Source organism: Gloeophyllum trabeum (genome assembly GCF_000344685.1).
Source record: "Gloeophyllum trabeum ATCC 11539 unplaced genomic scaffold GLOTRscaffold_00004, whole genome shotgun sequence".
In the NCBI taxonomy this organism is placed as follows: domain Eukaryota; kingdom Fungi; phylum Basidiomycota; class Agaricomycetes; order Gloeophyllales; family Gloeophyllaceae; genus Gloeophyllum; species Gloeophyllum trabeum.
Window position 1 is genome coordinate 2,473,312 of NW_006920413.1, and position 26,815 is coordinate 2,500,126.

The window sequence follows — 26,815 nt, forward strand, 5'->3', positions numbered from 1 at the left end:
CCAGCATCAGTCAGCAAGCGGCCGGAGGTAATTAGCACGTGACCGGAGCGTCACACAGAGTGATGGGACCGCTTGGATCAGGTGGCAGAGCGTCAAGGCGACCTCTAGGGGTTGGGACGAGCAAGTGGGAGTGCAAGAGAGTCGTATGGTGCATGGTATAGCGGTGGCAAGTGCTGAGCAATCCTGTGGGTAGCGGCGGTTATTTGTTATTTATCTCCGGACGGTCGCAAAGCCATTCCTGTAGTATAAATTGTACAAAGTAGTGTACAGAAAAACAAGTTTCGACTTCACCATCTCAGAGAATTAGCGTTACGATCTCAGCGACCCGAGAAGTTCGAAAGCGTCGAACTTAGCGAATTATAACCGATCTTAGCTTTGCCAATAGGCCTGACTCGTCGAGTGAATTAGCTCCGCCATCGATTCAATTAGCTCCGGTGCGTCTCACATAGCGAAATAAAAATTAAACAAGTCCCTTTAGCATTTTCTACTCCCGTGGGCCCGAACCTACACTCGGTTCCGTGGTTTGCAACTTTGTTTGCGACTTTTTGGAGATAAATACTCCGGAGCGTCCATTAGTGTTTGTTTCAGGCATCAAGGTTTTGTTTTATTTTTTTCTAGGTCTTCCTACGGACTACCCTACGGCGTCTTACTCCTCCTTTCCCCCTCGAACTATTAAATACCCTTCAGTTGTCTCGGACCGCCTTCACCCATATCACGGGGTTTAGGTTTATTCCTTTTGGTCCTTGGTGATTGTTGTGTGTCAGTGCATATCAGCGTATCACACGGAAAAGCACAAATTGTACATAAACCATCTCAAAATTCTCATAGCCCACCCTGGACTTACTCTACCACAACATGTGTTCAGTAAGCTGAGCATGAATATCCCTCAGTTCTGTTTTAACTACACTTAATTGCCGCTCTCATATACTATATAGCATCTGCCAGCATCAAGAAGGCTCTCCAGTTATCTGCTGGTAGGTCCAGTGAGCAATGTGGAATAATGGAACAATATCAGCATTAGGCCACTGATTGTACTGAAAGTGATGGCAAATCAGATATCCATAATGAACAGAAGCCAACATAGGATATCGTAATTATGCAGTATGGATATATCCTTGCCGGGAATACGGTCATCTTGCTGAGCAAACAAGTGCATAGAAACCGTCAGCTACCTCCCCTGTAACACCAAACGCTTCCATCACTTCTGTAGTCCACTTCCTCTCGGGATCCTGGCTGGCACGGTATTGTCGAGCCATGAGTGCTTCCCAGAAGTCGGGATACCATCCAAGATGGCTCCAGTCGAGGATTGCGACGATGTGTGTTCCTCGGACCACGATCTTGCCGATCTCAAGATTGCCGTGACTGAGCACCGCAGACAGATTTCTGTCAATCTTGTCCTTGCCAGTGCTAGGCCACTTGCCCGGGTATATCTCTTGGTATTCCCATCTATCCACCCAGTACTGATAGAAATCAGCAAGAGACGGGATCGGATGTGCCGGTGGTGGATCATATAGGTCACTGTGAGGCAGCCCACAGGGCCAAGCAGTAACCTCGTCGCGAACGCCACCCAGTTGCCTCAATTCACGAACATAGCTGACAAGTTGCGTGACCACCTCGCGAATCTGACTCCTAGCCAGAGAGTCCTTATACACAAGATTGGATAGTCGATTACCATCCACAAAATCCATCACGATATGAACTTCACCTCCGCGGCAGAGGACACCATGAATTCGGGGCACAGGTACCTTCGTATGGCGTTGCACAAAGACCGTCGCCATCGCCTCCTTTATCGTGACCGGTTGACTGAAATTTACCACAAATCTGCTCCTCACCTTGGCACCCCATCCCGGAAGCCATTCTATCTGCGAGCCCCCACGGTCATACACCGTTTCAATTATGGCAGGAATATCCTCAAGCCAGGTATTGTTATTCAGGGGTTGCATGGTGTAGTGCCACTTGGCCGTTTCGGCCAAAGATGAGAGCTGGAGAAGCGAGCGACAACCGTGGTCGGAGTGGAGTGCAGCCACGGCTTCCGCCAGGAAAAGATGGGCCAAGACAGCAATATGCTCGATGCTGTAATCAGATACAGAGCTCTGCTGTTGGGTCTCGAGGAATGTGGCTTCCGCAAAATTGACGAATGCTGACCAGACAAACATCTGTTTCAGGACTGGATAGCGTCTCCAGGCACCCCTAAAGCCGTAGTGGTTGTCTTCCTCGGTGGTGTTATGCAAGTAACCCAATGTCTTGCATCAAGGGACACAGAGTCAGTCGGGGGCCCCGGTGATATGCAGAGACACACAACAATCACCAAGGACCAAAAGAAATTAACCTAAACCCCGTGATATGGGTGAAGGCGGTCCGAGACAACTGAAGGGTATTTAATAGTTCGAGGGGGAAAGGAGGAGTAAGATGCCGTAGGGTAGTCCGTAGGAAGACCTAGAAAAATAAAACAAAAAACCTTGACGCCTGAAACAAACACTAATGGACACTCCGGAGTATTTATCTCCGGAAAGTCGCAAACAAAGTTGCAAACCACGGAACCGAGTGTAGGTTCAGGCCCATGGGAGTAGAAACCGCTAAAAGGACTTGTTTTAATTTTATTCTGCTATGTGAGACTCACCGGAGCTAATTAAATCGATGGCGGAGATAATTCACTCGACGAGTCAGGCCTATTGGCAAAGCTAGAATCGGTTATAATTTGCTAAGTTCAACGCTTTCGAACTTCTCGGGTCGCTGAGATCGTAACACTAATTCTCTGAGATGGGGAAGTCGAAACCTGTTTTTCTGTATGCTACTTTGTACAATTTATACTACAGGAATGGCTTTGCGACTGTCCTGAGATAAATAACAATAAACGCCGCTACCCACAGGATTGCTCAGCACTTGCCGCCATTATACCATACACCATATGACTCTCTTGCACTCCCACTTGCTCGTCCCAGCCCCTATAGGTCGCCTCGACACTCCGCCACCTGCCCTAAGCAGTCCCATCACTCCCCGCAATGCGCCGGTCACGTGCTAATTACCTCCGGCCGCTTGCTGACAGATGCTGGCCTCATGGTGACTCATATGCGTCCGCACCTTCGGTAGTTTGATGGAAACGAGAGGGAGTGAGTGTTGGAGGTTGGGCATGAGGACGACACCCCTCGATAGAAGCGTCCGCGGGCCCCAGAGCTAATGCATCTAGAAGCCGCATTGGTTAAGTCGCTCCGGAGCTCCTGTTCGCGGAGATAAATCGTGGAATGGATCCGTGTATGCCTCAAGGATGTTAGGAAGTCCGGAGCTAAACAGAAAAATTCTTTTAGAGCCCATAGAAGCCTAGAGGCGTGTGAGCGCTATGTCGAATAAGCTCCGGGGGGGCTTGTACGACATGCTAAGTCCTCGTTTTCGGGGGTCAGACGATCCTGAGGCTTATCACCGGTCAGGCTTACTCGATGTAACCTACATTCAGTACAGCGAATACTAGAGCATGGGCTCCTTCCATTCAGGTGCAATCATGTTGGATGCGTGAAGCCTTGAAATGCGAATTGAAAACCTCTACTAGCTTCCCCAACAGAATCTGACGCCGTATATCTTCATCCCTGTATTCCATCAATACGTCCCAGACTGCAGTGCGAGAACAGGTCAGACGGTTTGTAATGGTAGTCCGATGCATACCAGCTGAAATGGTACCTGTCTCAGGCTGAGAATCTGCTTCGTCGAAGAAGGCCTTGAATATGCCCCAAAAGACTGCAGGATCGATATTCCTGATGTCTGTCGAGACATACTTCTGATCGGTCCCTAACTCAAAGAGATGTCTCTGGAACAGGTCATATAATGCCTCATAAACACCAGGGAGCATGATAGCAGGAGGTAGAGCTCAATGTTTCCAATTTCGTCGTTTGATGGACAACCTTGAATTGAAACCAACGCACCACTAGGAAATCAGGCCTTAAGCTTCCCACGGTGAGCTGGGAACGGTGCAACCACACTACTGTAATTACATCTCCGGTACAATAGTCTATCAGATATGCATATGACGTTGCCCTCTTTCTGTCCAAGTATCAACAGAGTGGTAAGTGGAAAAAACACGCGCCGTGTACACAATTCACAGACCAGACGAACATTAAACTCAGTTTCCAGAACTATTATACATGTAGATGCAACTATATATTGGAGAGCTGGAGAGTGTATGAGTAGGTAAGAAGGGAAGAGATGGAGGCTCTGGAGCTCATCTTTGACTTTGGATATTTCTTCGTGAATGAGTACGAAGGCCAACTCACTGCGTCTTATATATCATGCTCCTTGGGCAGTACGCCACCCCAGACGGAAGGGATACCGCCGCACAAAAGCTGAGGGTATGCCACGTATCAAGTACCCAAACACTGCATCTCATGAGAAGCAGCATCCTCATATGAGCTAGAAGCCCTTCCGGAACGGCACGCGAGAGGTCGCCACCGCGGTGCGTTCGCAAACAGAAGAAGTGCAGCAGTACCAGGGCAAAAATGGACATTTGCGAATCCGCTGCGGATCTGGAAGGCTTGGAATAATTGACAACACAGGTTCTGAAGCCCAAAAGGAGAGACCTAGAGGGATCCCCTTTCTCAGCGATTCGTACTAGCGGGGGATCAGAATGCATAGGGTCTGGAATCATGACCACGATGCCTGGTATGACTGGACGCCACAAGCGTACCGGTCGGCGCATCCAAGCAGGCGCGTCGCTCACCCTCTCTCCTTGCTCTGAGTATACACGGAGAGACTTCTTTGCCATCCAGTCAAGCCATATTAGATCTATAAATTTGCTCAGTTGATACTCTCCGCCATACGACGCAAGATGATGCATGACCTTACCTATCAAATTAAATCACAAGGGACTTAATCTGTGTGGGATTCCTGGGCAACAGTCACAGTGAGTGACAAGCTGCACGGTAGATGACTCCATGGGCGCACCCGCTTATTTTTCTGGCCGCTCAAAGTTGGGGTCGTGGACCTACAGTATTTGCTTGATCCCACATACATAGCTTCTTCAACATATCTCCCGAATTCAGCTCATCAGAAGCGGGAGGTACGGGCGCGACACCACCGTTGGGCAAGGCGGTGTGACACTTAAGAATTGGTCTAGAGTTCGTAGAGGTGAGTGGCGCACTTGTGAGAACGTTTACCTATGATGGATCTATTCAACCGTGTAGTTGTGTGCAGAGCTCAGATGGTACTCTTGCGAGGTGGCGTCTCCATTGACTTACGGACCGTCTGAGAGAACTCCTGCGAACACCGGCAGGCTAATGTTGTGGCGCGCAAACAATCTGAATCAGGTTTCGGCAAGGTCCATGAATTCCTATTTCAGAGCCGCTATGGGACCAGACATGAGCTCTGAGTGCACGGTAAACAGCTTTGTTCCTACCGGGGAAACGCGCTGCTTGACTTCTCAGTGAGCCAGTGGAGTCCTCTTGCATGCGCATCTGCAAAAGACAATAGCAGCGGTACTCGCTCGGACCTAAATCTTAGAACATCATTACTCACCTTTCCCGCGATGACTCAAGGCATATTCCTTCCCGTACGGTGGCGCTCCGGATCCCTCATTACTGGGTCGGGCCACATTTTGACTGAGCACCCGCCACGCCACCCTAAGGTTCTACTCTACCTCAAGCATCGCTTCTAGGCTTCTTACGCCCTCTGTAAACCCAGTTATTCCATCACTTGGGAAGTATTCGGCGCTGCGCGGCATGCCAGGTCCGATTTCTTGTAAGGTAAACGAGTGACAAGGGTTCTACAAGTAGGTAAATAGTCTTTCTAGCCTCCCGGGCGCTGCGCGGCATCAAGAATACTCCTAGTTATTATATGTTGATCTCAGTGATACTAAATCATATAAGTTCGTAACTCTCAAACATAACTGTGTGTGGCAAGAACCTTCAATCATCCTATACTCAGTGTCAAGTACAGTTATTTCAATACACATTACACTATTTACTTCAGCACTACACTCGGGTAGCATTACTATCGAGTCACTGAGTCAGTGCACATGCATACTGTAGCTGAGATGCACGTCGTCAGGCTGAGGCCTCAATGCTGCCAGTACTATGCCTCGTATGTAACTTACCAATCTTGTGCCGTAGGCCGCAGGGTACTTGCCATCGGCGCAATTCCACACACAGCTGGGGGATGCCTGACAGTGCCATTGGCCCGAGATCTTGAAAGGATCGTGCTGTGCAGAGACCACACTACAAATCTGGAATTAGTCCCTATTCTATTGACATGACAGGTAATAGCTCCTATTTGCTGATGGAGGTAAGATTTGGATCGGTGGACCTTCCATTTAAGGAGGGTGCTCCCGTTACAGTTAAGGTAATTTGGGCTATAAGGGGTATACCCCCTGTTCAACGCTGGCAATTTTCGATCACCAGAGAGCCCTATACAACGACTGAACAGTAAACCGATTCTAGGGGAATCGGAATTTCTGCATATTTACTGACCCATGTGGTCGCTCGCATTGGTAGATGTGGATTCCAAGTCTGATCAGCCCCCAAGTCTAGATGTTCGAACAACGTGCAAAAATATTCTGATTCCACTCCCACGTCTGGCCTCAGACGTATCAAAACGGTTGAACTCATCTTTGACTCTCGAGAACAGGCGGGGTGCTCCGCGCTCGAGTACTTCTCGATTAAGTAGACAAGCGTACAGCTGGATGATTAGTTGTGATGTCCAAAGTACCATGGAATATGGACCACAGGTGCACTTGGGTGATGAATTAATGACGAGCAGCATGACAGGGCACAGCCCGACGCACCCTCCGATTTTCCCTTTGTCTCTGTTCCCTGCGGTAGCATGATCCTTCGTAGTATAGTAATAATGTATGGTTGTAAAGCAGCAGGTTTATTATACGGATAGTAACACAAGTCAAGTTGAAAGTGCCAGGGTCGCTCTTGATTGAAGGATTGAACGGAACGAGTAGCGCCCGCTGTTGAGCTACCAAACGCCGTTTTGCGGGAGGACCAATCGGAGGCATTGATCGGACACGCTCCTTCCATATCCGGATGATCTGGAGACGACGCACACTGCCGCCAGGAATCCAGATTGAATGAAGGAGCTAACCGTCTAAACCGAGCTCGGGACTTGGGCCTCAGAATACTCCCCTTGGCCAGCGCTGGCAGGTCTCGCAACGTGGGCAACGACACAGGTACTCTACTCTGAAGCCCTGCCTTGGCACTGACTCCCCTCGAATTGGCTTTGTCAACGACACCGATTCACAATGTGCCCTTTCATGTTCTTACGCCCCGCGACCGAGGATTCGCTCTCTAGTATTAACTCAGGAGATCCAAGCGAGCCACTTGGAGAGTATGTCACGTCACCTGAAAATGCTGCAGAACCCCGTCCTTTGGATTCCGTGATATGTGCGGCACGAAGGTGTGTCAGTGCTGTATATCATAGATGGTACACAAGGAGGCAATCAACTTGATTTTGTAGTGCCGAGGATAGTTGGCTGCTTCCCAGGGATGTTGTATGCACTTTGGGCCTGGGGAGGAGGGCTCGAGAACACGGTCGCACGAGGATGGTATTTGATCCGAGGCGACCCCATAGATGCATTGGGAATGATGACGTCGAGTCGCAAGCTGTCGAAGAGTTACTAGTAAACTGCACAATTTCGCAATCAGTCAAGTCGTGCTTCGTTACTGGCTAAGTCTCCTCTCATCGGCTACCCGCTAGCGAACAACAGCGAAGACTGTACTCGTTGACATGAGCAACCTCGAACTTGTCTTCTATTCCATAGTCATGCTCCAGGTGACCCTGATTTTTACAGAAATATGCCCATGGGGTTTCTTCTACGCGTACGGGTGAAATACGTATGTATATTCGCATATCTACTGCCAAATTCGGTGAAGATGACGCTTGGTTCTCCCTCAGTCTCGAGACAACGACGCTTCTCGCTATGTCACCACTTTCGCCAGTCCTGAAATTGCAGAGTGGTGGAGAGCGTTTTCGAAGACCTCCTATGCCAACACCGTCATCCGGGTGACGCCAGAGTTCTACACTCATGACGTTGCTGTCTTGAACATTACTGATTCCGTGCTCAGGCCCGACTGCACCCCGCAATTCCTGACCAAGGTGTTCTTCACCCTCCTAATGGACCGGGCTGGGCCGGATGTCAGCCATCTGTCAGAATATCACTGACCATGTCAGCGAGAACTTGTGCGTTGTTTACCTTCGACTGTGCGTGGCAGCGGGAACTCGAGGCTAAAGGCCTATTCTAGCCTCAGATGAATCTTATTGTATTTGTGGTGCGAGGCAACACACGAAACACAGGCGCATATTTGAATATAGGTGTCCGAAATATCGACCGAAACCGTGACTTCCAAGGCGACTTCCCTCATCTACGCTATCTGGGCTTGGAAAAATGCATCCCCAACCCTACACCAGCATTCTTCCATAACTTACTCACCGGTACATCGCGGCACACGTCTGTCACTTGTGCAAACCTCGTAGAAGTGCTCCGCGAGGCCCCCAAGTGGAAGAGCCCAGTTTCTAGGACCATGTCGACCATGATTCTCCTATTGACTGGATCTCGATGTTGATGATGAAGCCAGTGCTCGCTACCACGCGACACTGCACCCTGGACGAATAGCCGACGAGCAGGCAGTGATCCTGGTCCATTTGCGAAGGCTCACGATATTTAGGGCGCTGTATACATCTGCTGGCACACCTTCGAATCACCCAACCCGTCCACCTGCTTATCAATGTCGGGCAGGAGAACCCGGTGGGTTCCAGCTGGAATCTACTGCGAAGGCCTAAATGCATAGTCATATGTCGCAGAGGACGGTCATGCGCCATCGGACAAGGCTCTCGTTTCAAGCATTTGCCTATACCTGTAGCATACGGACCGGAGTCAACTGCGGTATGACCATCTGGCTCTAGGAAGTGTATGCGCTCTTCGTGTACACTGTCACATCTGTTACAGGTATGCAAAACACATTCCAGTGTTCTTCCATACCATGAAGAAAGTGGAGTCGCTGGATAGATACCCTTGATACTGACCTCGCCACTCCTGTGCTCGACTATCTGGCTACAAAGGAACGCCTCGAGCACCCGGACCATCTCCACCTGCCACCTGTTTCCGCTCCTGAAACACTCGAAGATACGCGAAGCGCAAGAGCTGCATCGCGGATATGGCCAGTCAGAGCGGAGGGACCACATGTTTCTGGAAGCTCTCAACGATTATGTGCAGGCACTGTACGAGGGTAGAGACCCCATCCAAGAACTTCGTATCCGTGAAGGATTCCTACGGGGCTGATTTCGATTTTACCTAGCAATTCGACATACCATCTGCGGGCTACAGCGGATCATATCCACCTTTTGACACTCCTTTCCTAAATGCGAAAGTACGTTCAGACCCCGATTGTGTCCCGAGTACGTTTGTAACATTCGGGGAGTTCTGCGGGTGTATATGCGATATAATCAATGTTACCACTACTTACCTCAATCCAACGTTCTCCGCTACGTCAGTGATCTAGTGGGGGACTTGGGCTCCAAAACGCACGAATTAAAGGAATCTTTCACTTGGGGTCTGGCGCTAAAGACTGTGATGCCGGTGCCATACAATTTGGGGCTTTAGATCGAACGGAAATCGTTCAGGTATTCTCGTACTCCGGCACGACACATGACATACCAAACACCCGCCCTCACCGCTTCCCCTTCCGCCCCTTGCTCTTATCCCTCCCCCGCGCGCGCTCCGCCTTTTCGCCCTTCCGTCGCTTTTGTTTCCGTTCCTCGGCTTTGCGCGCGGCGGACGTTTGGTATTTCACTTTCTTCGGGTCTTTCTTGTCTTTCTTCGGTGCTAGCTGCGATCGGGGTGGTCTGGACGGCGTGCGGCGACGCGATTCAGGCGGCGGCACCGGGGCACCCTCGCCATCCTCGTCCTCGTTTTTGTCCCCGCAGTCGGGGTGTGCGCCAGAGCCGGGCCCCACCCCGTGGATGTCGGACGGGTCGAACTCCTCGACGACGGTGACGTGCGCGGTCAGTTCCGCGCCGGCGTACTCTTCCTCGCGCTCGTTGTCGCTGTCGCCCGAGTGTATGCCGGTGAAGTCGTCCGCGGAGTCTTCTTCTAGAAGGGCGAGTAAGTGGTGGATGAAGGATGATGGGAAGGTGAATCGGAGACAAAAGAGGCGGGAGGAGAGTGACAAGGGGGGGGAGATGGTGAGGAGGTCAAGGTCGGGTAGAGCAAAAAGTTCATGATATCAGGAGCATAGCAGGACAATGATAGGTCGTGACGGATCGCCGGTGAGGGCGTAGTGCGTCAGCGACGGGAGAGTAGGAGGGATGCCAGGAGGATGCAGGGTGCGCGTCGGCAGTGGTAGAGTATCGAGCCGGAGGCGGAGGTGCGCGATGATTATTTAATAGCAGACGGGTAGACAGTGAATGAGATGTAGGGATGGTATACGGTGTACGGATAAGAACGTACCGTCCACTACACCACCGTACGCTTTCTCGACCTCTCGTGCGTTCGAGACTGCTTGCTCGGCTAGTGCTCGACGTTGCTATAAGCATAACAGGAACAAGAAGCAACAGGTTCAGTATCCGAATTGACAGCAAGCAAAGAACACAGCGCTAACGCACCTCGAGCCGCTGCTCGCGCCTCTGCTGCTTCTCCCTCTCCACTGCCTTCTTCTTCGCGGCCTCCTTCTTCGCGAGCTTGCGTTTATGAAAGCCCGTCAGGAACTCCCTACACCCGCATTCGAGCAACCACATGCGTCTACGACAGCCGAGCGTACCTGCGCGCATCGTCGTCAAACACAACCTCCTTGATCTGCTCCCTCTTCGCGCGCTTCTTGAGCGAGGCGACCTTGTGCGAGCGGGTGAGCACGGAGAGGTTCGTCGGCGCCATTCAGAGTCCAAGTCTGCTATTAGAGTGGATACTGCTAGTGAGCCGCAGTCAATTCTGAGAGCTGATCGAAGTTCCCGTGGCTGTGCAGCGTGAAAATGGCTGTGGCTGGCGCCAGTGATATTGCAAGTCCACTCATGTGCCCTTCAATAAAGGCTGTATATAACTGCGATCAGTTCCTCGCTTCGAAGAGCTAGAGGTGTCCAGCGATGTAGTCGGATGATCAGCAGTGTATATACCTACTACTATCTACGCCTGAAGTCATCCTCTTGTTCGTTCAGAATCTTACTAGCCAGTACTTGACCTGATCGACAGGAGCGTATCTAGCATGTCCCTCGCCCTCTATAATGCTATGAAAATCAGAATGCCACATAATTATCTTATCTCAAGACCGTTGTTTCGCTTCTCATGTACGCGCGCCGCCATACGCGAAGTCGTTGCGTGATATACTGCCCGGTGGTTGAGGTAACTGTCGTAGTATGGCTCAGACGTTATCTGAAGGAACATGAGGTGCATTTAGAAGCCTACATCCATTCTCGGTAGTGTCTGTCTGTCTGTCGTGGCAACATCAGTTCAAGTGCAATGGTTATGAGGCTCAGGAAGCGGTGTGTATTGGGCTAGATGGTACCAATTTTTAGTGTTTTCCTTTTGCAAGGGCTCATGACAAATAGTACGCGATGTATTTGACAGCTTATTACAGACCAGCGATATGAGACTTAGTAAAGAAGTTTGAAGAAGTGAAGTGCACTCTGTGGCTGCAAGGTGTTTGGGTAACGAGTAATTTCCTCAGAACAGCGAGTCACAATTGAGTTACCTGGCGGTGCGAATATTACATCGGAGACCACACAATCACGAGTCGACGCCGGTGTTGTCTGAGACGTATAATGCTGAATCTGAGAGGGATAGAGTCGACGCTGCCCGGCGGTACGGATGATCATCTCCATCGGACAGCCTGGACTGAAAGGTTGAGCAGTGCAGGTCATTCGGTGCTATATCCATCTCGCGCAAGTGCTAATATTGTGGACTGGCACCCACTGAGATTTCGCATTTTATCAGCACGTACTTAGTTGGTTGAAGGAGTTGCCGCCACAACGAGAGCCGGCGACCAAATGAATTTATTTCACCGGCGGGCCAATCACTCGCACCCGATCAATCACTCGCACAAGGCGCATGCCATATCGGGACGATGTGCTTGTGGCGCTCGGACATCGGAAGCAAAATGAATCTCCATCTATAGGGAGATGGTCCCAAAGTTGCTGCTCTGGTTGGCGTCGCGGGCTGCTATTTCGCGGGGAAGCCAGCTAGCCGAGGACTCGGTGCTTTTGAAGGTGAGCTCGGGGGCAGTGTCGGTGCGAAGGAGGATGACCGCCGACGGGGTTGAAGGGAGATCAGAATCAGCGATGATGACGTGTGAAGGTGTTGTGCTCTGCTGCCCCTGTCCTCTGCTCGCCCGCTGCTCTCCTGTCTACGGTGTCTCTCGTTTCCAGAGTCGCCCACACCCGCGATGCGACCGTCTCACGAAGCGCGCCATCAGAATCACGTACACCTGCCTTCTCACTCGCCCGCATTCCTATATAACCCCGCAGCGCCGCCGTTCGTGCCCTTGCCCGTGTCTGCCCCGATGCACCACCCCAGTCCCCCGACCGCGGCGCTCCCCATTCATGTCAACCCGCCTCCGCTTTCGTTCTTCTCCCCCGCCGCCGACGCCCGCGTGCTCGCCCAGCAGCGTCTCCTCCAGCGCCAGCGCACCCTCCACTTTCCCGCGACGTGGCATCCGCCCCAGCCTCCCCCGACGCAGCGCACCCACGTCCCCCAGAAGGTCTGGATCCTCGACTGCAAGTCCTGCGGCTCCTTCCTCACCAACAGGGGTATGAAGGTGCGTGCCATTTCGTTTGCAGAGTCTCTCGCTCGTGGCTGCGGCCGTGCGGGAGCATTCGCAGGGGACACTGTCTCTGGTGCCCGCCGAACAGCGCAGTGAAGCTCTCGCGATGCCAGCTCGGCACCCGCCCGCGGCGAGTTCGTAACGGATCTTCGCGCGATCCAGTATCGCGATTCGCATCTCCACTTCTTCATATATACCCATCTCTAACTTTATCGGGTGCACTCCCGCTCGGTTCAGTCTTCTGTGGCGACGAAGTAGGTTTGGATGGCTCGCATTCGTGGCGAGCCGAGCTACATTCGCCGGGTGGATCTTGGGTTCGACTCGTCTCGCGGACGATGAAAGTTGAACTCCGGGCTTGTACAAAAGCCACCCTTCAGCTTTTCCTTTCACTACCCTATGCCCCCTCTCTCACCCGACCACAGACGCTAACCCCGCCTCCCAGGCCGTGCTCCTCCTGCACCCGTCCATCTCGCTCTTCTCCACCGACGCGCTCCCGGCCAACTGCTCCGCCTGGGACGCGCGGACCCCGCCCCTGCCCTCCTCGAGTGGGCGCCGCACGTGCGAGTGCCTCACGCAGACGCTGTGCTGCCACGGATGCGGGGCGGCGGTGGGGTATGTGATTGTTTGTCCGGTGAGTGGGTGTTTCGTTTTTTGATCTGGTTTTGTGGATGTATGCGCGTTATATGCGTCAAATGTCATGCGAGAACTCCACCATATCTCGTCTTTCTTTCTGCAATTCCGTGGGTTCCAAGAACACCTCCGCTGACCGCTCCCCAGTGCCTGCGCTGCACCGCGCAGCCCCCGACGAGCCCCTCCCAGCGGAGCACGAACGGCCACCGCTTCGTGTTCTACTCGCGCGAAGTAAGAGCGTGCGAGCGGCGGTACGTCCCCGGCGAGGAGGGCGTCGTCCCGTTCGACCCGCCTCCCCCTTCGCCCCCTGCGATCGTGCCGAGCCAGGGGCGGAGCACGCGCTGGACGGTCGACCGGGGCGCGTATCAGTACGAGGGCATCCCGCCGCTCGTGGACTCGCGGCTCGCACGGCAGCCCGCGGCCGCGGGCGACCCCATGTTATCGCCGGCGTTGTCGGATGCGCCGAGCGCCGAGGGCGAGGGCGAGGGCGAGGACGCGTACGCGGACATGCCGCCGCTCGAGCCCGCGTGGCGCGCCGACGAGGGCGAGGACAAGGAGAACGAGGCGCCGGCGCCGGCGCCGCGCTCCCCGCAGTTGGGTGTGCTCGCGCTGGACGCCAAGGACGAGGGCGTGGGCGAGGGCGAGGCGAGGCTGGGAAGGGAGCTGCGGGCCGGGGACGGGGTGTACTGGCACCATCTCGTACGGGCGGGGGAGATTGGCGGGGTGAGGGAGGTGGGCGGGGCGCGGGGGGATGCGGGGGAGGGCGTGAGGGTGGGAAGTCGGGATGTGCTGCGGGGGGTGGGGCGGTAGGTGCGTTCCTCCCTGCCTGCGGGAATGATCTGGAGGACAACACGAACACGAAACACGCGAAACGAAACCCCGCGACGACTTGGATGGATGGTTTGGTTTGTGATTTATTGGTTCTTTATTTGGTTTTGGCACACCCCGCTTGGACGCTCGCTTTGTTGGTCTGTAAACTGGATTCATAGGACATTGGTGATTGTCTGTCTGCGTGTTACAGTTCGTTCATTTTATTTATGTCGCGCACTTGTTACAGTCGATAGGATACCCCCTGCCCCCCGTTCGTACGTTGTGTGTATGTATTGATATTCTATTCGTGTCAATTGTATCCTTGGTTTCCTGTCTGCGTTTCGTGGAGTGTGTATAAAGAATAAGGAATCGCGGAACGGGGTATATATAGCAATCCGCACACCATGCGATGGATGTGAGGTGAGGAATATGGAGCGCGGGGAGAGCGTCGCAACCCTTTCGATTGCTCACGTAGTATGCGATATCAGTGTCGTACAGATGATCGTCAAAGGAGCTGTAGCGAGCCGTAGACATCGCAGTGAAAAGGGTTATGCGAGTCTCAGGTCCCGTCGCTCCAGTTATTCTATTGAACGTCGCAAAGCACGGGGCAACCTACGAGGTGACAGGCGTTCTGAGATACGGCAAATAACTTGTGGAGCTGCTAAACTCAGACACGCCGACGAGCCGCGCTCGACGTAGAGAGAAGAAAGAATGGTGCATGCACATATCTATGAGCGAGAGAAGTTCCCCCTGATGATATGCATCAACGTGTCTGCCCTTCGAAAGGGACAAAAACGAGGTCACGGACATATCCTTTGATTTCGGATTCTACACTGGCGCTCGGGGCAGCTCGGAGAGAGCCGTCGGGGACGCGCAGCTCGTCGAGAGGATCACCGCTCTCGGACCGCTCCTTCAGATACTCTCGGAGCAGAGAGACAATCGCAGGCGGCATTGGCATCCAAGGCTCCGTTGCCCGTACCTTCAGCCGCCTCAGCCGGGGGAACAGCCCCGGATGCTGCGGGTCTTCGGACCGCTGCTTCGTCGCGAGAAGGGAGGGCACCTCGCCCGCACAGTTAACCACCGGGATATCCAGTGCCTCCAGTGCATCGACGGCCCCGAAGTACTCTGGGAGATGGCTCGCGCGAGACCCGTGGACGCACCCCACGCGGATCGCCTTCACGTCCGCGAGCGCGAAGTAAGGATACCATAGCCGACTCCGCAGGCTCTCGGCGGCGTCCGAGCGAACGCGGACGCTCGACGCGCGGGCGTCGTCGAGCGGCGCGTATCCGCCCTCCGCGACGTGGCCCCACGCGCGGAGCTCGACGCTGCGCGTGCGGATCGGATGGGGCGCCTGCCGCGTGCGGTGAGGAGGTAGTTGATGGCCTGCATCACTTCCGGGTATACCCCGCCCGCGTGGAAGGCCTCGAGATCCAGCTGGACCGGCTGCCGGACGCGCAGGTGCGCCATCAGGTGCGTGAAGCTAAGGAGCGCGCCGGACGTGTATTTCAGGCGGGATAGGTGGCGGAGGGTGGCTTCCGCGTCGCCCTTGGATACGTCTGGCGCATCGAGACCGCCAGCATCGTTCAGCGGGATAGTGCATCCGGAGACTCCAGGAGGGGCGCGTCGTGGAGGGCTTGCAGGAGGTCGGCACAGCTGACTTCCACGTCGCTAAGACCGAGGGAACGCAGGTTGCGGAAGAGAGCTGGGTACGGACTGGGCAGAGAGTCCAGTCTGAGATGACGCAACTGGGGAAATTCACCTTGAAAGAGCTCGTTGGCGTCCTGGTCCGGGTGGAAGCCTTCATATACATAGGTCCACACACCAGCCTTCATCTTGAGCTTCGTAGCCTGGTGTACACAGGCCAGCATCCTCATAATTCCGTGGTTCCGGTGGTTGATGTCGCCGCCGAACGGTTGGTAGACGGGCAGGCCGCCTCTGAAGGCGCAGAAGTCGCCATTGACCGTTATATTCAAGGAACGTCCTTTGTTGCGGTTCAGGACCTCTTCAATGAGTTTTGGGTGCGATAGGCACGGCTTGCACCATAGAGTAGGGTCATCAAGCGCAACCTCCCGCCAGTATCGGCAGACTTCACTGACGGGAAGCAGGCTGTTACTGTACCCGTTTCCTCGAACAAAGTGAAATATCTCGTTCAGGGTCTCCGCCGGCAGGCAGTACGCTAAACCCGGCCCTCGAGAAGTGGAGGGCTGGTTTCGTTCCTTATCTTTGGTGGCATTGTACATGTCTTCCTTGGTTGGCAAAGCTGAGTCGGCCAAGGTTTAGTGGCACCGCCTCCCGCCTCCGAGACTTCAAGTTGGGCTTAGTGAAGGGCTGGGAGGTCTGTACTATAGCACCTTCCAGAATAGACGTTTCTGCGAAGCACAATGGATATGGAGCTCACTATGAGAGGCAAGCTGGCGGCTCAGCGAGCAGAAATGGGGTTGTGGCAGTGACGCGTGGCACTTCCTGCCTAGCTACTATTTATACAGCTATCCAGCCGTGTTCTGGAATTTCGTTGGAAATCGCCGCCAGTAGGATGCCAATCAGTGTGCTATCGAATTCCATTGAATTCGCACCCAGCTGTAGACAGACTTCAAAGCCACTGGCTTCCAGCCTACAAGCTTAACGGCTTGAACAGCCCGGAACAGTCACGTGTGAGCACACGGGTATGTCCGCTCGCAGAAATGTGGCAGGCATGTATTGCAAAACTTCGCTAATTATGATGAAGTAGTCCTTCAAAGTCAATCAGTTAACGAGCTCCCAGTTCTCTCCTTCCTCGGTCCTAATCAAGGCTCTAACCTCCTTCTTGTCAGTCAAGTCATACGCCTTTCCGACCCTAAAGCCGCCCTTGAAGTCGCCAAACTTGAATCGCTCGAGTTTATCACCGGCTATGACTACCCCAGAATCACCGACCGAGACAGGTAAATCCTTGCCCGAGGAGACTGCAGTGATGGTGATATCGTCGGTGCTGATCATGACAGTGCCTCGGCCCTCGCCCGCGGCCGCGTTGGCTATGTCGATGCGGAAGAGGGTGCGGTCGGTCCGCGAGAGACAAAGAGGAGTTTCCGACGAGTTCGGGCAGTACCAGAATTGAGTAGGGTCGGCCTTGGAGCGAATGAAGAATCTAGATAGCATGTATATTCAATCTTACATTCACCTCCCCACGCAGTTGCAGACTCACAAGTTTCCGCTGACATGGTCAGTGATGTTCTGCAGCGGCAAATGGTTGACATCCCGTCCACCCCGGTCCATCAATAGGGTGAAGAACACCTTGTTCAGGAATTGGGGGGTGCAATCTTGTCTGAGCACCGAGTCGGTGAGGTTAAAGACGGCGACATCATGAGTGTAGAACTCGGGCGTCACCCGCTTGACGGAGTTGGCGTAGGAGGTCTTCGAGAACGCTCGCCACCACTCGTCCGCAATTTCGCGACTGGCGAAAGTCATGACATAGCGATAAGTATCGTTGTCTCTAGACTAGTAGGGAGGCGAAGGGAGACAGTCAGCAGCACTCGACGATGAACGAATGAAAAGTATGCATACATATTTCACGTAGGCGTAGAAAAGACCCATGATTGTGAACCGACCACAATCTGTAAAGCTGGAGTAAGTTGATGAGGGTAGTGTCCCGTCTAATGAGTATATATACATACGCATCGGAAAACACGGGTGACGTGCGCAAATACGTGCTCACCGGTATTGTAAACTTCCGCCAACCTGTACATGCAGCCGAAGAGAACATAGGAATTATGAAGATGTGCTTGGAAAATGTCACAAAGGTGAAGACTCGGAATCAATAGACATAGTTGTACTCCGTCGTCGCACAGAATGCCAGTAACCTCTCGCATTTAGACATAGAGTGGGAGCCGCATTTATTTCCGTGACACATACTAGACGTTCTGGACGTACACATGCAACGAACACACCATGGCGTCTGAGAGTATCGAAGGACCAACTATGAGATGCAGAGCCATGTCAGATGAAGTGTACCACAGGACTCACCATTGAACAGTTCCATTCAAGGCAGGTATCTGGCGCACGTTCTGAATCCCACTTTCCATCCACTGCCTCAAGAATAGGCCGGGGCTCAGGCTGGCCCTGATGCAGGCAGCGAGCTCCTCGGCGTCGAACAATCTCCGTTAATCCAGGAGCCTTCGGAAAGGGTCGTATAATTGAAGACGAATTCATGCTGTCAAAGATGTACTAGAGCCGTCCCCGTTGTTCGGGAGCTAAAATCTTGTGAGTAGCGAGTCAGCACCACTACAATAGGGTTGGAATATTTCACAATGTTCAATACAACGTTGTCACTCACGAGGTATCTCCTTTCACTATTCACACGAAGTGTGGTCGGCTTCAATCAAAGACCGACCTCAGTTTGCCCCGACGTGTTCATTCATTTCAGCACGCACATCACACATCTGCCGATCATTAAACCTGTACCCATGACACTGTCGACGACTTGCCGAAGGTCACGACTTCTGTTATGACCTGCTGGTGTGTCAGTAATTTTAATTCGGGTCCAACTCAGACATGACTCTGGGTCTTTGGACGGTTCACATAAAGCCAATTGATCCTCACTTGGTATGTTTCGTAAGGCTGTCCTATTTAATACAGTGAGTAGTGTGTCGAACTTTTACCGTACGATTAGTCTTCGCTGAGATGTCAGAATCGATCACACGCAACGGGTATGTACGATAGTGGCAAGGGTCTCGTAGGCTAGAGAGAGGGCGGGGATGCAAGCACTGGCGAGATGACGATGTTGTGGATATCATCGAAATAAAGGAAGAGGTGGATTATATCACTGTAAATATGAAGTACCTCCTATTCGTTGTCATAGCAAGAGCATCAGTTGGTCGGATGCGGCAAAAACATTGTGATCGGACGCACGCTAAATATCCAGGCTACGATATTCGACTGGAAAAAGTTCACCGCGGCGCGCAGAAACAATAACGACAATACGGACATCATCCCGTGGAGGAACGATAAAGCTAACCGGCCAGTGACCAAGTTAGTTGCCAGACACGATAACGACGCTAGGCGAGAAGGCAAATCTGCTCCAGAAACAAAACGTCGATGGCAGTAGCTTAAGACGTGCAGGATCCGAGTCGAAGTAGAGCACCTAAGTCGTATCTCGCGAGATCCTGCTAGCTGGGTGCGCTCGCGAACGATTTTCCAGTTTAACACGGGGAGAATTACGGCCGCGCCACGTATACGAACGGGTGCACCACGCAAGACGATACCGCGACAGCTCTCTTTCGTCGTCGAACTTGGTAAATTCACAGCGATAAGTACTTGAACGAGGAGGGGTAGCCAGTGCCAGATCCTGCGAGCGTAGCTGTGCGGTTGTGTCCGGATCATCCCGAGTCCCACGGTGAGGGGCTCCGTCCAGGACACAGTCACTTGGTACTCAGTTACCCTGCTGATCGCAGAGATGAAGGTACAGCGGGAATGCGTCCACTGCTAACAATGGTTTGCTGCATCTACCGACCATTCACTCACTACTCAAGAATGTACAACCACGCTCGATGTACACGTGAGAATACTAGGTCCGCTGGAACAGTCACATCGGTGAATTAATGACCGGCTGCAGGACTGTGAATCTGGGCACTACAAGACGACGCCGTAATGACGCACGACCCACAGCCAGTAAGGATTCCTTCATTGAACACCTAGGTCAGACTCAGGTGGATGACATGGCGTGGGTATGCAGCAACTCGGGGCGTCACTGTGCCTTTACTCGGTCCTGTTGGTGCAACTCATCAGCCCTCCAATCTTCTTTCATTCAATTCTGTGATGCGCACGACTCAAATACCCAATTTTAGCGACGCCGTTGTCGGCGAGCATCGAATAATCGGCTGCCAGTGCTCTGGGTTGTCCGCCCGTCAAAATGGACAGCGGAGTGCACAAACCGACGAGCATATATGAAAGCTTCCATACAATGTCAATGACTTCGCGAAAGCTAAGAAGAATGATATCACTTCGTCGCCCTCGTATAAAAGCTCTGTTCTTTATTTCAATCTTCCAAGCCTTAACGAACTTCCTTCAACTTCTCTCGTACAGCTTTCCCCTTTCCTGGAGGCCCTACATGTACTGACCACTACGTTTTCAGGCAATTTGGCCTCACCAAATCGCGATTACACCATCTTCTTCCTTCACAAAACACACAGTCAGGTACATCCTATAGCCCTTTCTCCCCCTCCATCGGCTGATACCCCCGCCACACCCATCTAGAGATCTTACACGTCATGCAGCTCCCCGCCATCTGCGTCCTGGCCGCGACAGTCCTAGCCACCAACGCCGCCATCACCTTTGACCCGTTCTCACCGAACATCTTTTCTATCATCCCGAGCCAGGCCGAGCCTCCGCAGTGCTTCTGGAGCGGCACCTCGCCGTTCTGTGCGGGCAGCTGCCCCGAGGGATACACCGACACCGCCACAAGCTCGTGCGGAGATGGCGCGTGCTGCTGGACCGGCTACAAGAAGTACTGCTGCAAGAATTAATGATTTTTATAGGATGTGCTTGTGTGCGAGAGTGCCTTTCATGTCACAATGTTGACCTGGTCATTAGTGTTGTCATGCGTATCAAGTTGGTCCTACGTTGAAGTGGATTTATCGTTCAATCAGGTTTGTACTGTATGATGCGGGTCCCTGAAATTTGTCCTCGGAGCTGGAAAAACATAAGTGACAGACCTCATCCTGAGGAGTGACATCTTTCTGGTCACTGGGCGTGACCAGACACGTTGACAATCGCTCCTCAACAGTTGCTCGCAGCAGCATCTAATGTTCTCGGCTCAACTTGCATCCCGACTTTATTGTACACTCACGTTCACACTTGCCAGGCCATCAGGAAAAGCTCAATCTCTCTTATCGTCTTATATAAGGTAATAAGACCGTTTAAGATGTAATAAGAGGTGTAAGCACATAAGCCGTAAGAGCCTGCTCAACTCCCGGAAGATGCAAGTTCAAGCCCCCATGCATGCACCCAGCACACTTCTATAGATTCCGGGTATGGTGTACCCGAACCATGTATTCATCCATCATTATGTATTCTAGACCATGCAGAGCAAGGTTGACCCTGACCTCTCAGCACTCCTCCGCTGCCATACCACATACCATATGACTTTATTGTATCTCCACATGCTCGCCGTAACTCCCAGAGGTCGCTTGGATGTGTCAGTACCTGCCCTAAACCTTCCCATCAAGCCACGCAACATGCCAGTCACGTGCTAATTATCTCCGGCCGCTCGCCAACTGATGCTGGCCTCATGGTCGTGGATTTACATTCACAAGCTCAGTAATTTGATGGAGACAAAGGAGGGGAAGTGCTGAAAGTTGGAAATGTGGATGGTGCACAATGAGACAGAGGACTGTGGATGCTGGAGTTAATTCTTAGTGACGTCGCATCCTGAGTCACTCTGGAGTGTGTGACCTTGGAGCTAAAGCTTTGCATCGAGGATGCTAGGAAGTCCAAAGTTAAATCAAGAAAATGTCTTGAACCAATTCTAGCCTGAGAACATGTGATTATGACATCAAATACACTCAGGAAGAGGTGGGTAGGGACATTGAATTTGCGATTTCGGGGGTCGGATGATCCTTGAGGCTTGTCAGCGGTCTCCGGAAAATCTACAGAGTCCAGGGCATTCCCGTGCAAAATGCATAAGACTGATCTTATGTTGCCTGCTAAGTCAACACATATACTCTGCACTAAACCACCATAGGCTCTGGCAATAGATAGGCCTGCACATCCACCTGGTATCTCTTGTGGCACTGATAGTGATCCTTGGGTGGCAGCCTTCATAGGGCCACAAGTAAAGGCTTCACCAGATTATTGGTATCAGTATCCAGTTGTGGTTCCTCAATTGTAATACAGTAAGCCAAATTATGCTGTAAAACCCATGTGCAGTATTCACAGGCAACTGTACTTCAACCTATGGCTGTATTACTTGCTGTGCTTCACTGCCTAGGACTGTAGTAGCTACTGTACTTCACTCCTGGCCCTGTAGTAGCCCCTGTGCTTTAATACCCAGGACTATACCAGGTGCTGTAGTTCATACCCGGTGATATGCACAGACACACAACACCAAGGACCAAAAGAAATAAACCTAACACCAGTGGTATGGGTGGAGGCAGTCCGAGACAACTGAGGGATATTTTAATAGTTTGAGGGGGAAGGAGGAGTAAGACGATGTAGGGTAGTCCGTAGGAAGACCTAAAAAAATAAAACAAATTCTTTGATGCCTGAAACAAACGCTAGTTGACGCTCCGGAGTATTTATCTCTGAAAAGTCGCAATCAAAGTCGCAATCAATGAAGCCTGTCCTAGGATCGTGCCCGTGGTGGTCGAAATTGCTAGAGAGACTTGGTTAATTTTATTTCGCTATGTAGGACTCACCGGAGGTAATCAAATCAATGGCGGAGATAAATCACTCGACGAGTCAGGCCTATTGGCAAAGCTAGGATTGGTTATAATTCGCTAAGTTCAACGCTTTCGAACTTCAAGGGTCGCTGAGATCGTAATGCTAATTCTCTGAGATGGTGAAGTGCAAAACTTGTTTTTCTTTACGCTACTTTGTACAATTTATACTACAGGGATGGCTTTGTGACCGCCCGGAGATAAATAACAAATAAACACCGCTACCCACAGGATTGCTCAGCACTTGCCGCCATTATACCATGCACCATACGACTTCCTTGCACTCCCACTTGCTCGTCCCAGCCCCTATAGGTCGCCTCGACACTCCGCCACCTGCCCTAAGCAGTCCCATCACTCCCCGCAATGCGCCGGTCACGTGCTAATTACCTCCGGCTGCTCGCTGCCTGATGCTGACCTCATGGTGACTCGTATACATCCGCACCCTCGGTATTTTGATGGATACGAGGGGGAATGAGTGCTGGAGGTTGGGCATGAGGACGACACCCCTCGATAGAAGCATCCACGGGCTCCGGAGCTAATTCATCTAGAAGTCGCATTGGTTAAGTTGCTCCGGAGCTCCTGTTCATGGAGATAAATCGCGGAATGGGTCCGTGTATGCCTCGAGGATGCTAGGAAGTCCGGAGCTAAATAGAGCAATTCTTTATAGCCCATGGAGCCCTAGAGGCATGTGAGCACTGTGTCGAATAAGCTCCGGGGGGCTTGTACGATGCACTGAGTCCATGTTTTCGGGGGTCAGACAATCATGAGGCTTATCACCGGGACTGCACTAGCTACTGTAATACAATCCCTGGGGCTGTAATACCTCCTGAACTTCATAGTGGGGGGATTGTAATACAGCCCCAGGGTCTATGCTGGCACTGAAATAGCCATTGTAGCATAATCTGTGGTCTGTGGATATAAATGTATAATACAGCACCAGGCCTTGAAATCTCGTCTACAACATAAATCACTAACACTTTAACCAATAGACTACGAGGGAAATCAAAGTTAGCACTATTTAGTAATTATGTACTGCACTGCAGGCAAATTTACATTAGTGTAAGGGTGCTTCTCAATTTGGTAGTCGACGCGGGAGGCCCGGCTCATGTGATTTACCTGCCTGATATGGGTGTGTTTGGTTGTGTTTATCGGAGGGCGAAGTAGCAAAACAGCCTGATAGGATGCATTGAATGGGTAGATATTGGATCTGAGATCTATTTCTACACCACATGCTCAGATAATATGGCTGTGTGCATCAGTACATCATAATTGGCTGCAAAATATTTATCACACTGCTGGCTCCAAAAACCTTTCTCACATTTTCCCACACTTATACCACATGTAATAATATGCCCTTTTGTGACTGTGATCACCTCATATAGGGATACAGGTTTAATTAAGAGTGCAGGAGAATCTAACTGCTCAATAAAGTAGCTACTGCTTTTCAGTGATACTGCTCCTGGAGCCTTTCCCCAGCCACCACCACTGGGTGTGATGGTCCACAGTGCCTCTTCCTAGTGTATAGAGTGGTATTCCATCAAGGCATAACAATTCCCACACCATGTGAGTCACTATTTATGGAGCTATATAGGTGCACTGTCAACCTGATCCAAAAACACTGCAAGGTGGGTGCCACCGAGTGGTGCTGAGTTTGACCATGTTTGGTTACTGAGTAATAGATGGATGGATTGGGCAAGCGGATCGTTAGTCTACAACTATCACTGAACCTGCTTAGCTCATCTACCTATCTTGTATCTCTCGCAATAAGATGAGGTTCCGTTTCATCAGCAAATCTTCCCATAACTGGTATCTGAATATAATTCGCATATAATCAATTAAAATAGATACCAGTATTACAATATGTACCAGTCTTGTGGACAGCTGGGCCAGCCATTATATTTGGATGGCACATGTTGTGAGACTCCCGCAAGAAGTACAATATGCACCAGACTTATACATATTGCAAGCTCAGGCCAGCTTGCTTTGACCCATAATCACACTATCAGCTGTGTTTTGCTTGGTATTCTACATCCTGGAATGAAATACAGGCTCAACACATTGGCTGATGAACACAGTACAACATATGATTGCTCAGGCTAGCTACAATACAGGGTTTGCTATGGCTACATGCTCAATGCAATACTATCCGGGAATCAACCCCAGTGGAAATCGACAATATTTCTCGTGTTTTTTAGATATGTTCCTCTATATAACAGGTAGAACAATAGCTCTAAATACAGGGGAATGTAGTAAGTGGCACTTTAAATACATGGATTTATATTCTGATGATTTGTGCCGCTATCGCAGCTGGCATGGCATAGGTTGGTAATAGATCTGAATACATCGAAAATAGCTGCAAAATCAGGAGGATATACAGTCGTGGTGCACCGTGTATATGGGCTTCCCCGGTATCAGGAGTGAGCAGTGATAAGCCTCAGGATCGTCTGACTCCCGAAAACGCGGACTCAGCACATCGTACAAGCCCTCCGGAGCTTATTCGACACAGCGCTCACACGCCTCTAGGCTTCTATGGGCTCTAAAGACTTGTTCTATTTAGCTCCGACCTTCCTAGCATCCCCGAAGCGTACACGGACCCATTCCATGATTTATCTCCGTGAACAGGAGCTCCGGAGCGACTTAACCAATGCGACTTCTAGATGAATTAGCTCCGGGGCCCGCGGGCGCTTCTATCGAGGGGCGTCGTCCTCATGCCCAACCTCCAACACTCACTCCCTCTCGTTTCCATCAAACTACCAAAGGTGCGGACGCATACGAGTCACCATGAGGTCAGCATCAGGCAGCGAGCAGCCGGAGGTAATTAGCACGTGACCGGCGCATTGCGGGGAGTGATGGGACTGCTTAGGGCAGGTGGCGGAGTGTCGAGGCGACCTATAGGGGCTGGGACGAGCAAGTGGGAGTGCAAGGAAGTCGTATGGTGCATGGTGTAGCGGTGGCAAGTGCTGAGCAATCCTGTGGGTAGCGGCGGTTATTTGTTATTTATCTCCGGACGGTCGCAAAGCCATTCCTGTGGTATAAATTGTACAAAGTAGCGTACAGAAAAACAAGTTTCGACTTCACCATCTCAGAGAATTAGCGTTACGATCTCAGCAACCCGAGAAGTTCGAAAGCACCGAACTTAGCGAATTATAACCGATCCTAGCTTTGCCAATAGGCCTGACTCGTCGAGTGAATTATCTCCGCCATCGATTCAATTAGCTCCGGTGAGTCTCACATAGCAGAATAAAATTAAACAAGTCCTTTTAGCATTTTCTACTCCCGTGGGCCCAAACCTATACTCGGTTCCGTGGTTTGTGACTTTCCGGAGATAAATACTCCGGAGCGTCCACTAGTGTTTGTGTCAGGCGTCAAGGTTTTTGTTTTATTTTTCTAGGTCTTCCTACGGACTACCCTACGGTGTTAGGAAGCGATGTCCTAACTAGTCGTCTTTGAGATAACTGGGCCACGTGCCAACAGTTATGTCGTTACTACCTCAGTAAGCGTACTGAAAGGTAGGTCTGGCCGGGCCAATGCCAACGGTCAAGTCAAGAGTCCAGGTAATCGCTGTATTCAACAGGAGGTTGAACTAAGGAATACATGGGTTTTCCTACAGTATATATAGTAACTGGTATAGGGGTTAATACCCAAAGAAGAGAACAATAAGAAAGGACGCGTAGGCCATCCTGCGAGAACGTAACTCAGAGAAATGAGAAATACAAGGGCGCCCATTGGTAGAAGGTGAGTCAAGGAAGATAACGTGTGAGAAGAAGATAGCGTCCATGGGAAGGTCTACTCGGAGAAAGGTACTGTCCAATAGCAATGCTCGGAATGGAAATGGAATGAGATAAGCATGGGAAAATCATAACATTACCCCCTTCCTATGGTCGAAGTTTACCCAAACTTCCTAGTTATGACCGGTTACTGAACCGTCCAGGTCCACAAGAGTGCCATCATCGTAGTCTTGTTCTTCTGTGGCTTCTTGGATAGCATTGTCCCAAACAGTTCGTTGAGGACAGGCAGATGGATAATGCCCTGGTTGAGTGCGTCCACAGATGTGGCAGCGGAAGAGTCGGCAATGAGATTGGAAATGACCAGGCTGTTGACATGCCCAGCAGATATTGCCGTATCTTCCTGTCATATTGGTAGGCAGTGCTGGACCGTCGACGTCAATGGGGTTTTCTCGGGATCCAGTTGGATGGATAATTGGATCAGGGGTTGGATGACGAGAGTCGAATGGGAGTC

At 51.6% G+C, this 26,815-nt stretch overlaps 6 protein-coding genes across 6 annotated transcripts; 2 read left to right on the forward strand and 4 right to left on the reverse strand.

Moving 5' to 3' along the window:
• Nucleotides 1-1,184: 1,184 nt before the first annotated feature.
• On the reverse strand, nt 1,185-1,790 carry GLOTRDRAFT_24465 (uncharacterized protein; the record flags this gene model as incomplete). The annotated part of the gene is made up of 1 exon (XM_007865686.1): nt 1,185-1,790. A coding segment is annotated over one exon (606 nt), but the record flags the coding sequence as incomplete, so codon positions are not given.
• Nucleotides 1,791-9,276: 7,486 nt separating this feature from the next.
• Nucleotides 9,277-10,852, reverse strand: GLOTRDRAFT_137874 (uncharacterized protein; the record flags this gene model as incomplete). Its single annotated transcript, XM_007866459.1, has 5 exons — nt 9,277-9,338; nt 9,447-10,072; nt 10,430-10,505; nt 10,585-10,690; nt 10,740-10,852. 4 exons carry the CDS (start codon nt 10,850-10,852, stop codon nt 9,651-9,653), a joined length of 717 nt encoding a protein of 238 aa, XP_007864650.1. The 3' UTR covers nt 9,277-9,338; nt 9,447-9,650.
• A 1,501-nt stretch (nt 10,853-12,353) lies between these two features.
• GLOTRDRAFT_127934 (uncharacterized protein) lies at nt 12,354-14,171 on the forward strand (the record flags this gene model as incomplete). The annotated part of the gene is made up of 3 exons (XM_007866460.1): nt 12,354-12,725; nt 13,174-13,362; nt 13,509-14,171. The coding sequence occupies 3 exons, from the start codon at nt 12,354-12,356 to the stop codon at nt 14,169-14,171; spliced, it is 1,224 nt and encodes a 407-aa protein (XP_007864651.1).
• Nucleotides 14,172-14,934: 763 nt separating this feature from the next.
• GLOTRDRAFT_127935 (uncharacterized protein) lies at nt 14,935-16,411 on the reverse strand (the record flags this gene model as incomplete). The annotated part of the gene is made up of 3 exons (XM_007866461.1): nt 14,935-15,522; nt 15,576-15,828; nt 15,882-16,411. The coding sequence occupies 3 exons, from the start codon at nt 16,409-16,411 to the stop codon at nt 14,935-14,937; spliced, it is 1,371 nt and encodes a 456-aa protein (XP_007864652.1).
• Nucleotides 16,412-16,837: 426 nt separating this feature from the next.
• Nucleotides 16,838-17,769, reverse strand: GLOTRDRAFT_110634 (uncharacterized protein). The gene is made up of 3 exons (XM_007866462.1): nt 17,709-17,769; nt 17,350-17,642; nt 16,838-17,292 (listed from the first exon to the last, which is right to left on the reverse strand). Exons 1-3 carry the CDS (start codon nt 17,736-17,738, stop codon nt 16,914-16,916), a joined length of 702 nt encoding a protein of 233 aa, XP_007864653.1. The 5' UTR covers nt 17,739-17,769; the 3' UTR covers nt 16,838-16,913.
• Nucleotides 17,770-20,410: 2,641 nt separating this feature from the next.
• Nucleotides 20,411-20,766, forward strand: GLOTRDRAFT_127937 (uncharacterized protein; the record flags this gene model as incomplete). Its single annotated transcript, XM_007866463.1, has 2 exons — nt 20,411-20,646; nt 20,733-20,766. The coding sequence occupies 2 exons, from the start codon at nt 20,411-20,413 to the stop codon at nt 20,764-20,766; spliced, it is 270 nt and encodes an 89-aa protein (XP_007864654.1).
• Nucleotides 20,767-26,815: the final 6,049 nt, after the last annotated feature.